Raw genomic sequence first — 13,756 nt, forward strand, 5'->3', positions numbered from 1 at the left:
AAATATGTACACAGATTGAAACTCATCACTGCCATACTCGGTTTTACCATCTTTTCTATAATGACTGGCATTTTTTTGGTACATGCAAAATGTTGTCACCAGGTAGTCAAGAGGTGGTAAGAATCTCTTGGAGGAAGAGGGTTCTTCTACACCCCAGTATCATGTACCATAGAAAGACAATGCTGGGCATACCCTCTCAAAACCAGGAAAAAATAGTTACATTACAAAGAGGACTGCTAAATATAATTTCTTGGAAGAAACCTTATAATGTCTTTCTGCCTTTTTCACACATTACACTGCATACTTAGCAAGATAAATAATGAAAAATGCTTTTTTCTATGTAGCAGCAAAGTTTTAAACTACCGAGTGCTGAATACTGAGAGCAGACATAAGGTAAACTGCTTAATGAGCAGCAACTCAGCAGGTAAGAATAATTTCTGCCTATTTGCAGGAAGGACCACAGTCACAGGATGAGAAAAGGAAGATTGTCCTAAGAGCTTTACTGATACTAGTATGTTTAACCACAGGCAGCTGAAGCAGGCAGTGTCATCAAGTTAAATCCTTTCCTCCTAATCACATACAGGATAATCTGGTGCTTTCCTCCCTTTCTTGTTAGGTTAAAAGATGCTCTTCTAAAAAAACCTGCTTATATGCTGTACCAAAAATAGATGAGAAGCATTCAGAACAGCTTACTCTGACCTTTAAATCCTCTTGTTTTAATCTTTCTATAGCATCAATCACTGTACATGCAGCATGCTGTAATTCACAAACTCCTGAAAAAAATTGTCCAGGGACACCAGGCAAGAGGACATGTTTCAACATAACCCTTTACATTCACCATCTTGACCACATTCTTGATCTGCATCAGTATGTCTGTACCCAAGATAACTGAGAATATTTACAACAGCATTCTACTAACAAGTGTTACCTACAATGTAATGCTACTGTCCTAAGAGTGGACTGTCAACTCTGTTTGCTCCATTTCTTCCCTGAAGTTTGCACATATATCCACAGTGATGTGGTCTTTCAAATGGCAAAATCTATCCCTAAAAGCAATTTATAAATAATGCCTCCAACTGAGGGAAGCAAAGAAATTTGTTCAAAACTGATCTATTCCAAATGAAAATACAGTTGTATTGAAGAATAATTGCAGACCACATCAGCGACTCTTCCCTCTATCTCTAAGAGAATACTGGAGCATCTTTACAGATATCAAAAGTTCTTAAAAAAAAAAAAAAGTATATTGCAGCAAAAATCAAGAGGTTTCAAAGACCACACTGGGTTTTTTTGCTCATAAAAGGAGCCTAAATTGGGAGATCAGTTTTCTAGCCAATGCAGTGAATTTTTGTAAACTGCAGATGTAACATCCATACAGAAAAGAGACACACAATTTCAAATCATGGGCTTTCACAAGTTTTAGTTAGAACAGCTTTCCTTCTTAAAGGAAAGTAAACACCTACCATGTATCTATTATAGAATAAAGTGACATCTAAAGACTATCTTATTTAGGAACAACTAATAAAAGGAACTAATAAAACAACTAATAAAAGGAACAACTAATAAGCACGTGGAAACATAAGAACATAAACTCTCTTTTGATCAGAATAATTTAAAATCAAATACTGTCAATTTTTCAATTAAGGAATTTTTAGTAAATTTGTTCAGGGATTGACATTTCAAAGAAAGGAAAATGAATGATGGATGAATGAGAGCAATGCCTGAGAGATTATGACAAGCTGAAAGAAGGCAAGGAAGGAGTGGTGGCTTACAACATTTGAAACATCATCCTGCATCTTCTCTACAGAGTTGCAGAAATAGCTCTCTGCCTCAAATTAAGACTCTAGACTTGCTCTTCCAGCAACAGAGACTTTGAGGACAGCTGCTCAGCTAACTTATCTACTGCATCCATCTTTTCATTAACAGGAATAAAGGCAGACTGCCACAGAATCAAGACACTGTCTTTTTTAAGGTTAGCTTGCCAACTTCCAAGCAAAACTTACATGGCCTTCCATGCCTTCCTGAGGACTCCAGTCTTTCCAGCTGTTTCTTCCAGCTTTTAGCCGTATCACCTCATCTGGCCACTGCAGCTCTTTCCTTTTTGACACGTTGATCCCTTCCAGTACTTGACTGGGATCCATTAACTATAAGTAGGAATTGAGTTTTGACTGTTAGTTCAGCCAAAATTTAAAAGAAACAGATAAACTAACCTTTTGCATAATTCCAGATAATTGACTTTAACCCACTGAAATTGATTTCTGACAAATTTCGAAGTCAGAAACTTGAGCTGCAGGCTCTCCAAGCCCAAACAGCACTGAATTTGGAAATGATGCTGTGGTTTCTGGCAGTGAATATGCCAGTTCACTGAAGCAACAGCTCTGGTTCCATTCCCCACCTCTTTCAGTTATACTAGCTCATGGCAGGATTAGGGAGCTGGCACGAAAAAAGCATTGGCAGCACACATTCTAGTAGCAGGGAAAAGTTAAGTGATGATGAGCTGTTACAATAGGCTCATTACTTCTTACAGAATATCTTAAAAAACTTGGGGAATTCATTGTTAGGTAGAAGAAGTATTTATCTACTAGCATGGTTAGTTGAGACCCACCCCATGTTTTGAAGTAAACTGGCCTTTCCACAGGGCAAGCAGGAGAAAACTCCTGAAAAATTCTTCCTATTTAAGGACAGAGAGAACTCCATAATGTCCACTATCCACATATCCACTTTATCCTCCTCACACAGAGGATTAGTAAGGAGCTTGATAAAAGAGCCCTTGCCTGCAAACAAAAGCTATTAAGCACAGACCCAAAAAATTAATTTAACTTTGCCCACTATGACACAATTTACTAAGTATTACTAAAACTGAGGTGGTATCAGCAATGAAATCATGTTTATTATGATCTAACCTCTTGAATAGACTTCTTGAGGTTTCCCACGTGTATACTGCCAAAGACATGTATGTGGGGCTAGTAAGAGCTAAGAATGTAAGAATAAACATTCCTGGATTTTCACAAAACAAGTAAGGCTGCCATGATTAAGTTCATCAATAGTGAATTGTTTGCTGCTCAGTAAACCCTGAAGTGGATATAACCAAAGAATAAATACATATGAAAGTGAAAGCAGGTATTTTACACTTACTTTTGTGGAAAATCTACTTGGCTTCAAAGAAAAAAGCTTTCTATCCTGCAAATGAAGCTGTTTAGCTTTACTTGCTGTAATGTATAAAAGGTAAACTAAATATGAAGTGGAACTGAGGTCCACTGACATTCTCAGAGCTGCACTATAGCCAAAAAAGAAAAAAAGTAAACAAGGAACATACAGGAAGGCTGCTTGTCCAGAAAACCTTTTCTTTACATTAATTCTCCAAACATAACTGCACAGAAACTGTATACCAGATATTCTAGAACGTGTATTTGTAAGCAGCGATTTCAACAACATACAAAGGAACAACTAATAAAAGCACGTGGAAACATAAGTTAACTTGTTCTTCTAGACTATTCACCTGGATTCTGTAAATAACGTCATCCTTTTTGGCTTGCATTTGGTTTGCAGGGCTTGCACTGCCACCTGACTGAGTTTCAGCTGCATTACTCCCTCCTTCTGTCCCTAGAAAGCCCACAAGGGCATGCTGTTTACAGGCTGGGATGCTTTGGCTGGAGCTGCTGGAAGAGGGCAGTCCGTGCTGCACGCTGAGCCCAGTCTGGCCAGTGGGTTCCATTTGGTTGACCATGGACAGGCGGGACTGGATGGAAGAGGGGAGGTTGCGAAGGGAGATCTGGCTGGTGGAGGAGCGGCGGCACGGCACGAAGCCCGCGCTGGACGTGCGGAGGGACGAGTGACGGCTGCCGTAGCAGTACGATGAATGGCTAGCGACGGAGGCACGGGCAGGGGAATGTCTGACAAGGCTGGACTGCACAGAGTGGGAGCTGTGACTGGTGCCTAAAAGTAAAAGGTACGCAATCAGGAAAGTTTGATAAAGCCTCTCACACGCGATAGATTGTCGACACAAATGTTCGTTTTACAAAACTGATTGTCTAACCAACATAATCTGAAACAGATGTATTGCAGAAGATCTCTGCTGCATCTCACACAGCAGAATATTTCAATACATTCCATTCAGCTTATCTCAGAATTTCATATTCTGTTCAATTCACAATCCCTATCAGACAAGTACCTTGAAAAATGCTTGCATTTTCTGCATGAACAATTTCTTACTAAACATTGGCACTTCAGTTTACCATACTTGAGGCAATAAGAAAGGTCGATGCCCATGTTTTAAAATAATATCCTTGCTTACACCTTCAAAGTTTGGGTCAGAAAATTCATTAGAACAAAAGCTATTTTAAAACAAGTTCAAATTTAATACATTTGAAGCTAAAAACAAATTGCAGTTTATGAGCATTGGTGTAATTGTTTGTCCTATACTAAATATTTGCAGATAACTCTCCTCAGCTGATAGATCTAATTATGTTCATACAAATCCATACATCTGCATTTTCTTTGTGACTAAAGGCAATGTTTGAAAGACTTTCTCAGCTTTACTGTTTGTCACCTCCTTAACTACAGATCACTATGGACCCTTGGATAGATTCAGTTAGAACACTGTGCAAATAAGAGAACTTGTTTCACTGTATAAGTAAGAAATATAAACATTCCCAAAAAATGAAGACTTCAGCATTTGCAAACAACAGAAGCGAAATATCCAGTCGGTAGTAACCTGTTTTAAAAAGTTATTCAATCTACTTGTCAGCACAACTATATCCCTATTTATCAGATCTGTTTGGGAACCTTGTATTGCATGAAACAGTACTGTAGTTTGAGATGAATCCAGCAGCTCTTAGCACAACATAAAATCACATCACTCTAGTTTGCTTTTTCTTTTAACTTAGGCCAAAGAGCTGAAAGGCCTGTTCTAGCTATAGGACCGAATTTGCATGAAGTTGTCTCTTTGTTTCAACTTTACCCAGAGTGGAGGGATGAGTTGGTGGATGAGCTGCAGGAAAAGTTGTGGGATGAGCTGCCACAGGAGGGTGCTGTACTGCTCCAGGTCCCTGCCCTGTAGTTGCATTCCCTCCTCCTTGTGACATGCTGCTCTGTGACTCATTGATAGTTGCATTGTTACTTGTGCAAGAAGCTCCACCTCCAGCATCTGAATCCTCAATATTTCCACCACTATTGCAGCCAGCTCCACAGCCTTTCCTTAGTCTGGAAACACAATGCAAGTGATACATTAATGCACACCTCCTAAACATTTGTATTCTAAGAAATGCTTCATGACATGCAAAAGGATCAGCACAATCCACAGCATTTCCTAAAATCAGTTAAAACCTGACTTTATTTTCTCAGAATATGCTTTGCAAATATAAACACTGCTTTCTAAGAGATTGCAATTTTTTTCATGACAGCTATTCAATAACATTATTTATGATGAGTCAAGTGCTCATATAAATGAGCTTTTTAAAAATTATTCCACCTGCGAAATACAAATCAGTGATAAAATTCCAACTCAAATGCTCATAGAACATCCTGGTTATTTTGGAACAATTTAATAAAATTTATGCTACTTAACACACTAATCATGTGTAACTGTTACACTGCAAAAATCTTTGTCTACACAGATTAGCAAGGAAAATGTTTCCCGGATTTTTAATGTATTTGGTTTCTGTTACCTTCAGTAAAGCACTCACAACTGTTTGAAGCACATGCTGAACACTTGGACAGTAGGCTAGCCACCAGTTTCCAGCATACACAGTTTTTTCACCACATTGTTTACATTAATAAGCTTCAAATGGATACAAACACCATAGCACATTTCCTCCTCCCTTCAATTCCTACTTTCATTTTTCTTTTCTGTCACACTTGAGTACACTGAGCACTCCTTTCCAATTTTTTGTCCCAGGACACAGAATCCTGAAGCATAAACCTTGGATTCAAATTCTGTTGTGTGTCATGCTTTCACCTGTTATTCTGTCAAGTCAGACAAGCTGATGGCAATAGGAGACAAATACCAGGGACTGCAGTAAATGTGGCATTTTTGGCACTCTGGGTGAAGCAGCGTGTTCTGTTCTGATATGCTGTAGATGTCTAAGATAAATACAACCATCAGAACAGCTACAGGACTGTTCAGACCACAGCACAAGCTCCTGGAATTACTAAGAACTGGGATGCACATTTCTGAATGGCACACAGCTCCCATTGCTGCTTTTGGAGCCACAGTCATATAGGGCCAGAAGTGCAGTAAAAGTTCTCATGGCCTATAAAACACAGCACAGCAAGAGTTTGTATTGGATTACCCAGGGGTCACATGGGGAAACAATTATATCATTCCACTTACTACTTCTGGCACTAACATACAGCATTATATAACATATAAGCACTTCTGAGATTTTGAACAACAGCTAAAGCTTGCATAACTATGGATGAGCATGCTCTAAAGCATTAATATAGCCAGTCTCATACTAAATATCTGCCCGACAGGAACCCTACCAAACAGTCCTGATTCTGTAAAGATGGTATTAAAGACTGCAAAAACCATCATACTGAAAAAACACAGTACAGAAGTTGTGTCTCATTATCAGACCTAACATTAGATCTGAAGTTGCAGTTCCTGCATCTAGACTTTATCTTCTTTTCTCTGAGCTCTCATTTACATAGTTTGTGGTGTATTGCTCAGCCTTGGAGATTAATCCTGTACCAAAGCAGTTGCCATATGTTACTGATGTGCCTAAAATAAGAGTCAAGGTTTATTTATTTTAATGTGACTGAATATTATAAATTATGCTGTGTTGGGCCTGTGCAAGACTTGTTAATGAAATGAGAGCATGAACACACACTAATGAGAGCCCCTTTTGTCAGCTCACCTGTGCCATGTAGACACTATGAAGTTTCTGATGTTTCCTAAGCTGATGGCTCCCCCAAGAATGTCCTTTAGCTGTTCATGACTATCTGAATAGGAAGTAGTCAAAGGTGAAACATAGATTGGGTATCCAATTGGCTGGTCACAAGAAGAGTTGATCATGTTCCTCAGAGCTTGTTTAGCATTTTGGATACTTCCTCTTTCTGGATTACGATTACGCAGGAAGACAAGCTCCTGCTGCTGTCCTGCCCACAGGCCACGTACACACTCCTTATTGACCTGCAAAAGCCAAGAAGAGAGGCTGTGTCAGAAAGTGAAGCAATGACAGAGCATGTGGTGACTGCTGTGTTATACCAAAGCCTTCGTAAGCACATGCAGCACTGCACTGCAGGACTGCCAGCATTCACATGCAGCTCTTTTACAGGCTGAACCTAGGGGCACAGGCTGCAACAGTGAGCATAAACAAATTTAAGAATGGGATGAGAAATAAGTGAGAAGGAACTGATTTTCTGATACAATACTTGCACTGTATGAGAAGAACCAGCCCTATTAATAACAAAACAGTAAAGATTTCAGTTGAGGCAGCAGTTTGGTATAGTTACTAAAATACAGCTTGCCGTCACACTGTGAAACGTGCACAAAGCTTACCTTAATGACCCTGAAACTGAGATAGCGCTTGTTGAGCATAATGATCTTGTACTCGTTGGTGCCATCGTCCATCACGTGGCGCAGAGCAAGCAGGGATGGAGAGTTGGAAAGCACTGCACTTCGCCAAGCAGGGTCCCCTTCATGTGCTATAACTAGATTTTCTTCATGAGTTGTTATAGCTTCATAAAGGACAGAAGGATCGTCATATTCATCTGGAGAAGTGAAGTGATCCTGTTTCCAATAATACATGTTCAGAGAGCTATGATTAACATCTCAGATGTAACTACATATAAAAATAGAACATTTCACACCTCAAACTTTTTAAATGATCAGTGCATAATACGAAGTTAGCCATCACCAGTATCAAATACCTACTTAAGAACACCGTTAAAGATGACCTCTTTTACAACAGATTGGTTCTGTTTGCCTGTATTTTCTTCAACTTAAAATCAAAATGATTAGAAGGACCTGCCTATCACTGATTCAAGTAAATTTCTAGATTAATTTTACAGTAGATTTATATCTATTTATACATCTGGCAGAAGCTTTTTAGTTTTAGCTTCTCTTCTTATTCATAAGCTTCCAACTGTAAAACACTCTTAAGCACTGATTATTCACTGAGACTGTACTATATGAAAATAGCAGTAATAAGAAAAACAATATTTACTATGAAAAAGTTCACATTAATACTTGATGACAAACTTCTTCAGCATCAAGACAACTTACATTACTATAAAGACAACTTACATTACTGCCAGTCAAATAAAAACTAAAACACAAAACAAACAAAACACAAAACCTGCAAGTTCAATTCAGTATTGAGTAACATTACTTTCTGGCTAAAAAAGGATTGTGGTTAATAGCTAAATTTCCACACTGACTGAAGCCTGGGTATGCTGATGCACTGCAAGTGAATTAAATCATTTTTTACAGATTAACAGAATAATGTTCAGAACTTTTATTTTTTCACTGCTGTTGGGACCTGTTTTTCTCTCTCCCTTCTTTGACTTCAATCAAACCCATTTTGCACAGCAACCCTCTGAAAACACTTAGAGAGTTGTTGAAGTGCTACTTCTGCTGGTTTCAACAATAATTTGGTAATTATTCTGCTTTGCTGTATGTATTCCTATCACACACCTTCTCCTAGATTCAGAAAGTTTGTGTTACATGAATAAGTTAATTCCATCACTGCTAGTTTTGGGAGATCCCAGACTGCAGTGAAGGCAAAAAAAAGAAACCATTATAATTATTTTTTAAATTGCAACTAAGATTTGTTTACTTATTATGATTTTCAAGCAATCTATTCTTCCTGAGTACCAACACTTCTCCCTCCTTACAGAGTACTTATCACTAAGTATATATTTTCTTGTACTTGCTGAGTTAATACATGCACTGGTCAGAATCTGAGAATCTTCACCCACACTTCACTACAAAGACAAACTCTAATTTCAGCTTATGGAAAAGTAACCTTCTCATTCTCACCTGAAACTTGTGATTACAACACTTCAAAGTTAAAAGAACAAGAAAAACAACTCCCACTGGAGGAGAGGACTACGCAGCTTTGAACGCATAACCTTTTAAACCAATTACCTATGTGTAGGGAGGGAAGAGGGAAAATATCAGAGAAGCTGTTCATAAGGGAAATCTCTAGATAGGTACGAAACAGGGCTTGACATGTTCTCTGATCTACAGTTAATGTAATTTTCAAGCTCTGAGCACAAACAGCATTCCCTTTTCCTCTGTATCACCTTCCAAAAAATGTTGTAATAAATCAAAGGACAAGACACAATAGTCCCTCGTTTTCAGTAGTCAATTTCTATCACAGTCCTTTTATTCTCATTCTCTTTTTCCTTTCTCCCAGCCACTAATTTTTAAAAGAAAAAATGCACAAAAATGAAAAACTGGACACATTGTTCTGTGTAATCTCTCACTTGATGGAGCTTCAGTGACATCCGTATTCCAGGGACCACTACTTTCCTCAGTAATTCCATGTCAGCAAAGATCCATTCATCTCTAATGGAAGATATACGGAAGTCACCCTTAAATAGGGCATGCAGGCCATACAAGAAGGATTCCAGGTTACTGTTGAGGGGGAAAAAACAAAAACAACCCAAATATTAACGGAAGTACATATCCACAGCTATAAGTGAAAAGAAACTACTGAGCTGCACAGAAAGGCACACAATTCTTCTCTACCAAGGTAAGCCACAGGATAAGACAGGGAAAAGATGTGTGTGTAAAAAAATTTGGCACATCAGATGTCTACCTGCACTGAACAGGTAATGAACAAACTATACATGCAACAGACTATGTGGACTAAAGCAAACAAATATCATGAGGAGTGCCTGATTTAATTCAGAAGATTCTAAAAGGCAAAACTTTCCAGGGTATAACAACAGACCAATTAAAGAGGGTATCCAACTTCAGTTGTCCATGCTTTATTACAAAATAAAAACATGTTAACTTTTCATGCTTTAAAGAAACTATTTCAATTACTAAGCTAACTTAAGAGTGAAGAATCCTATATGCTCTGATGAATCTTGCAAATCCATATATAAACAACCTTCAAGATGGCTGGTACTTAGAGGAATTAATCAACAGTTGCCCTGAAATTGAAGTAGAACAGGTTTTATAGTCAGCATCCAGCTGACCAATAGCTTCCACATCCAATTATGCTTCAAGCCATCAGTTCGTGATTTCTTGAACCTTATAGCTGTATTTTACATTTGCTTTCTAAAATTGAGGCTGTCAGCCTGCAAGAAAGTTGCCATATGACAACAGATTTGAGCTGAAGATTTGTAAAAAACACAGTTGCTTGCCACAGAGCTGCCTAAACTGTGATATTTACCACAATGGTCTCATCAAACATCCACCAAGACATATCAGTTTCTCTTTTAAAGAAACTTTCCTCTTTTCCCCCTAAATTCCATATAGGACATGTAGTTGGTGCAGGAAATTGAGCTTACTTTGAGATCCCAGACAATTATAAACTGGTTATAGCCAGTCCTTACCCATTCCAGAACTCCCATCTTGAATAAGTTCAATAAAACAATATGCTTAGCTGCAAGTCCTCCCACATTTGCTCTTCTATAGTTCCATTTCAGTGGTTGTTGTAATGAAGTTACATAGCACATTTGCCCAGCTTAAGGCAAGATGGCATTAATTATCTATTTCTTCTATGAAAAGATACTAATCTAAAACCTAATCTAAGAACTCTGAGGGATTTTGAGGATAGGAAACTTAAGAGCAACAATATTTTATTACCTAGACATATGATGTGAAGCTGTTCCCAATGCTCTCCGCCCCAGAACACACAGTCCATAACACAGTGTCACTAGGGGTGAGTCCTTACTTGAATCCAGTGGCTTGTAATAACAAAAGAAAAAATAAGTTAGGTGAATGGAAAAAAGAAATGGCCACTGAAAAGGAAGATTCTGCCAGATGAAGGAAAAAGACCCAAACATAGCAGTTCTCAAGTGTGTGTATGTACCTACCACAACAGTCACTGTTAATAAACACTTCTGATTTAAAGTCTGAGCAAGAGTTTTACAAGTATTTAAGAATACTTGTAAAGGTGAACACATATATATGACTATTTGAAATAAGAAATTGTAAGCTAAAGAGATGCATGCTACATTCCTCATGGTGTGTGTCTTGCAGGCAAACTGCTGATTAGCTAAATTATAGGGTTTAGACAAAAATATTTTCTGTGAATACAGAGGATTATCACTGGTTTTGAGTATTTAAGCCTGATTTACCTGACAACTTCCCTGGACTACAGCTTTAGTCAAGGGGTTAGTTAGGGGAAACTTGCCCTCAGTTCAAGGCCAGTAGTATAGCCAGGGTATATAATGCCCTAGCAAATGGCATCATTCAATTAAGTAGTTAAATCTGATTTTCAATGCATATACAAAATATTTCATGTTCATTTCTTGGAGGGAAATAATTTTCTTTGGCTGTTGTTTGTCTGTTGACCACAGGACACTAAGTCTTACCCCTGTTAAAACAGGCTTTAATTGATCTTTTATCGCCAAAGCAAAACTGAACCCTTAAGTCTTGGGTCCCTCATTAAACACGTAAATTCCATTTATATTCCCGTCCCTTTAATCTCAATCAATGTCTGCTTATGTCAAAAGCAAAGTTAATTTGACACAGGTATTTTGTAAACAGTAAAAAGTCAAGGCATTCTTCTACAAACATACTAACACTACTATTTAAAAGGTGGAAGGATTGTGGAAAGAAGAAAAGGTTGAATGTAGGATGATTGTTTACACAAGCCAACTATTCCAGTGGTCCAAGAAAATGGTATTATGTGATCACTGAGAAAGAAGGAGTCTAAGCTGGAAATAGGTATCTTGGGTTTTAGGGATTTTTGTTTTGGAGTTTTTTTTTAAGTTGGGGTTGATTTGTGAACACTGATATCTAAGTACGAAACATCAATCTGCAGACATACCCTTCTGCATGTAGACAAATGTCTAAGATTCAACTGGCTGATGTGAGCTGGCAAATAAAATTCATTAATGAACTGGTTAAACTGTACACTGGTTACAGAATCTATTAAATCCACATGTCAGAACTAGAAGATCAAAATAATTTCAATCAAAACACTTTAATTCTACATACTTATTTTAAAAATCAGCTCGAAACCCATCTGTAAGTCAAACCAACAGGAAAAAAGTGACACCATCCTTACCTTTTCTCTTCGAGAGCAGCAATATTCTATCCAGTTCAAATATATCATACAGAAGCTCTCTCGTGAGATCCCTGCCAGACGGTGGTCATAATCCTCATCAATGTTGGGGTTAAATGTTGGGTCTACATCCACGTAATTGCGGTCTGTGCACAGCCGCAGGCCCTCCTGCATGGTCTCGTTAGCCAACCATTCCTCCAGCTTGGGAGAGGTTGTGACATAATAGATGATTCCCTGAAACAGTAGCAGTTAAAAATATGAGTCAATACTGCAATTTAAAAAACCCCATCCATCTCAGTGTTTCAACTTATTTGAATTTTTTTGGTGAAGATGAACAGAACTGATAAACAGTAGCACTGATACTGCTCACAGGTACAACAGATTTGCATAGAAAACACAATACAGGTGGTGTATAGGAGTATTTTTCAAAGACATCAGGATTTTGAAGCCTACACTGAAGGAATAAGGAAAGGAAAAAAAGGATGGGATAGGATACTTGTAATTTTTCCAGAAAACAAATACGCAGAAATTTTTATTTAGTTAACACAGAGGCTTAGATACAGAATTTCTAAAGAATTCTAAATTTTTTTAAAAAGCTACAACACAAAACAATTTAAGACCCCTGTGCTAGGGAACAACTTGAGTGCATGTGTGAGTAAGTATCTTGGAAATATATTAACCTGAAAATTTTCAGCTCTCAGAAAGAGTAGCTTATGAAAAATCTCAATTAGTGCACTGATTACCTACAAGGTTAGAGTAATCTTAGAATTGGAAGAGAAGGCTTGTTTCTTTTTTGAGAACCAAAGACAGGTTTGGACAGCTTATGGAGACCAAAGCAGCTTGGCTTTCTCTAAAGAAACAAACTAACCAACTTTTCTTTTACAACCGAGCTATTGTGTTTCAGTAACAGTTTTGAAGTCCCTATTGCAGCTTCAGCTAGGAGGTGTCCTCTCTCTGATCTAGAGTACAGGGTCATTGTCCTGCTCAGGTGCTGGACTACTGAGTCACCATGGATACAAGAAACTGTCCTCCTTTGCAGGAGGTGTTCATACATCTATAATTACCACCTCACCCCATGATCCTCATGTGACAGACATGATGGGTTCAAGACATTGAGCAGTTCCCAGGTGCAGCCCAGCCAGCCTCCCCCCACGGGCTGCACTGAGCCGAACCGCACCTTCACATAGTAGGTGGTAAGAATTTTCCGGAGATCAAAGACTTGGAGCATGGAAGCTGCACTGTTGTCAGTGATGCTGTAACCCTCCAGAACATACTTTGTTACAAGCACTTCCCAAGCCAGCCAACGCTGCCCAAAGGCTGCATTAAAGGAAAGCATGTGAGGAAGGTGGCCCGGTTCACAGCAACAAAAACCTTCGTCTTCCTCTACACCTTCAGTGATGGCCTCTACTTCTCGTTGCTGACAGTAAGTTCCTTAGGAGAAAATAGAGGAAAGAGTTGAATGCTTTATATGATTGCTTTAATGTGAACTTGTGTTTAAGAAGACTTGAAATTTCAAGCTATTTCCAATTAAATTCTTTTAACACTAAGTGAACTATCCACCAACAAAC

At 38.3% G+C, this 13,756-nt stretch overlaps 1 protein-coding gene across 8 annotated transcripts in view; it reads right to left on the minus strand.

Moving 5' to 3' along the window:
• The window catches only part of PCNX1 (pecanex 1), an 88,861-nt gene that overhangs the window by 6,907 nt on the left and 68,198 nt on the right, over positions 1–13,756 (minus strand). For all 8 annotated transcript variants that reach the window (XM_063159198.1, XM_063159199.1, XM_063159201.1 and 5 more), the window contains 9 exons: positions 13,366–13,619; positions 12,192–12,422; positions 10,763–10,863; positions 9,430–9,580; positions 7,499–7,729; positions 6,855–7,129; positions 4,958–5,199; positions 3,497–3,933; positions 2,001–2,141 (listed from right to left, as the gene is read on the minus strand). In XM_063159198.1, the coding sequence (XP_063015268.1) occupies positions 2,001–2,141; positions 3,497–3,933; positions 4,958–5,199; positions 6,855–7,129; positions 7,499–7,729; positions 9,430–9,580; positions 10,763–10,863; positions 12,192–12,422; positions 13,366–13,619 (2,063 nt within the window). The remainder of the gene's footprint in view (positions 1–2,000; positions 2,142–3,496; positions 3,934–4,957; positions 5,200–6,854; positions 7,130–7,498; positions 7,730–9,429; positions 9,581–10,762; positions 10,864–12,191; positions 12,423–13,365; positions 13,620–13,756) is intronic.

Source organism: Melospiza melodia, chromosome 6 (assembly GCF_035770615.1).
Source record: "Melospiza melodia melodia isolate bMelMel2 chromosome 6, bMelMel2.pri, whole genome shotgun sequence".
Classification (NCBI taxonomy): domain Eukaryota; kingdom Metazoa; phylum Chordata; class Aves; order Passeriformes; family Passerellidae; genus Melospiza; species Melospiza melodia.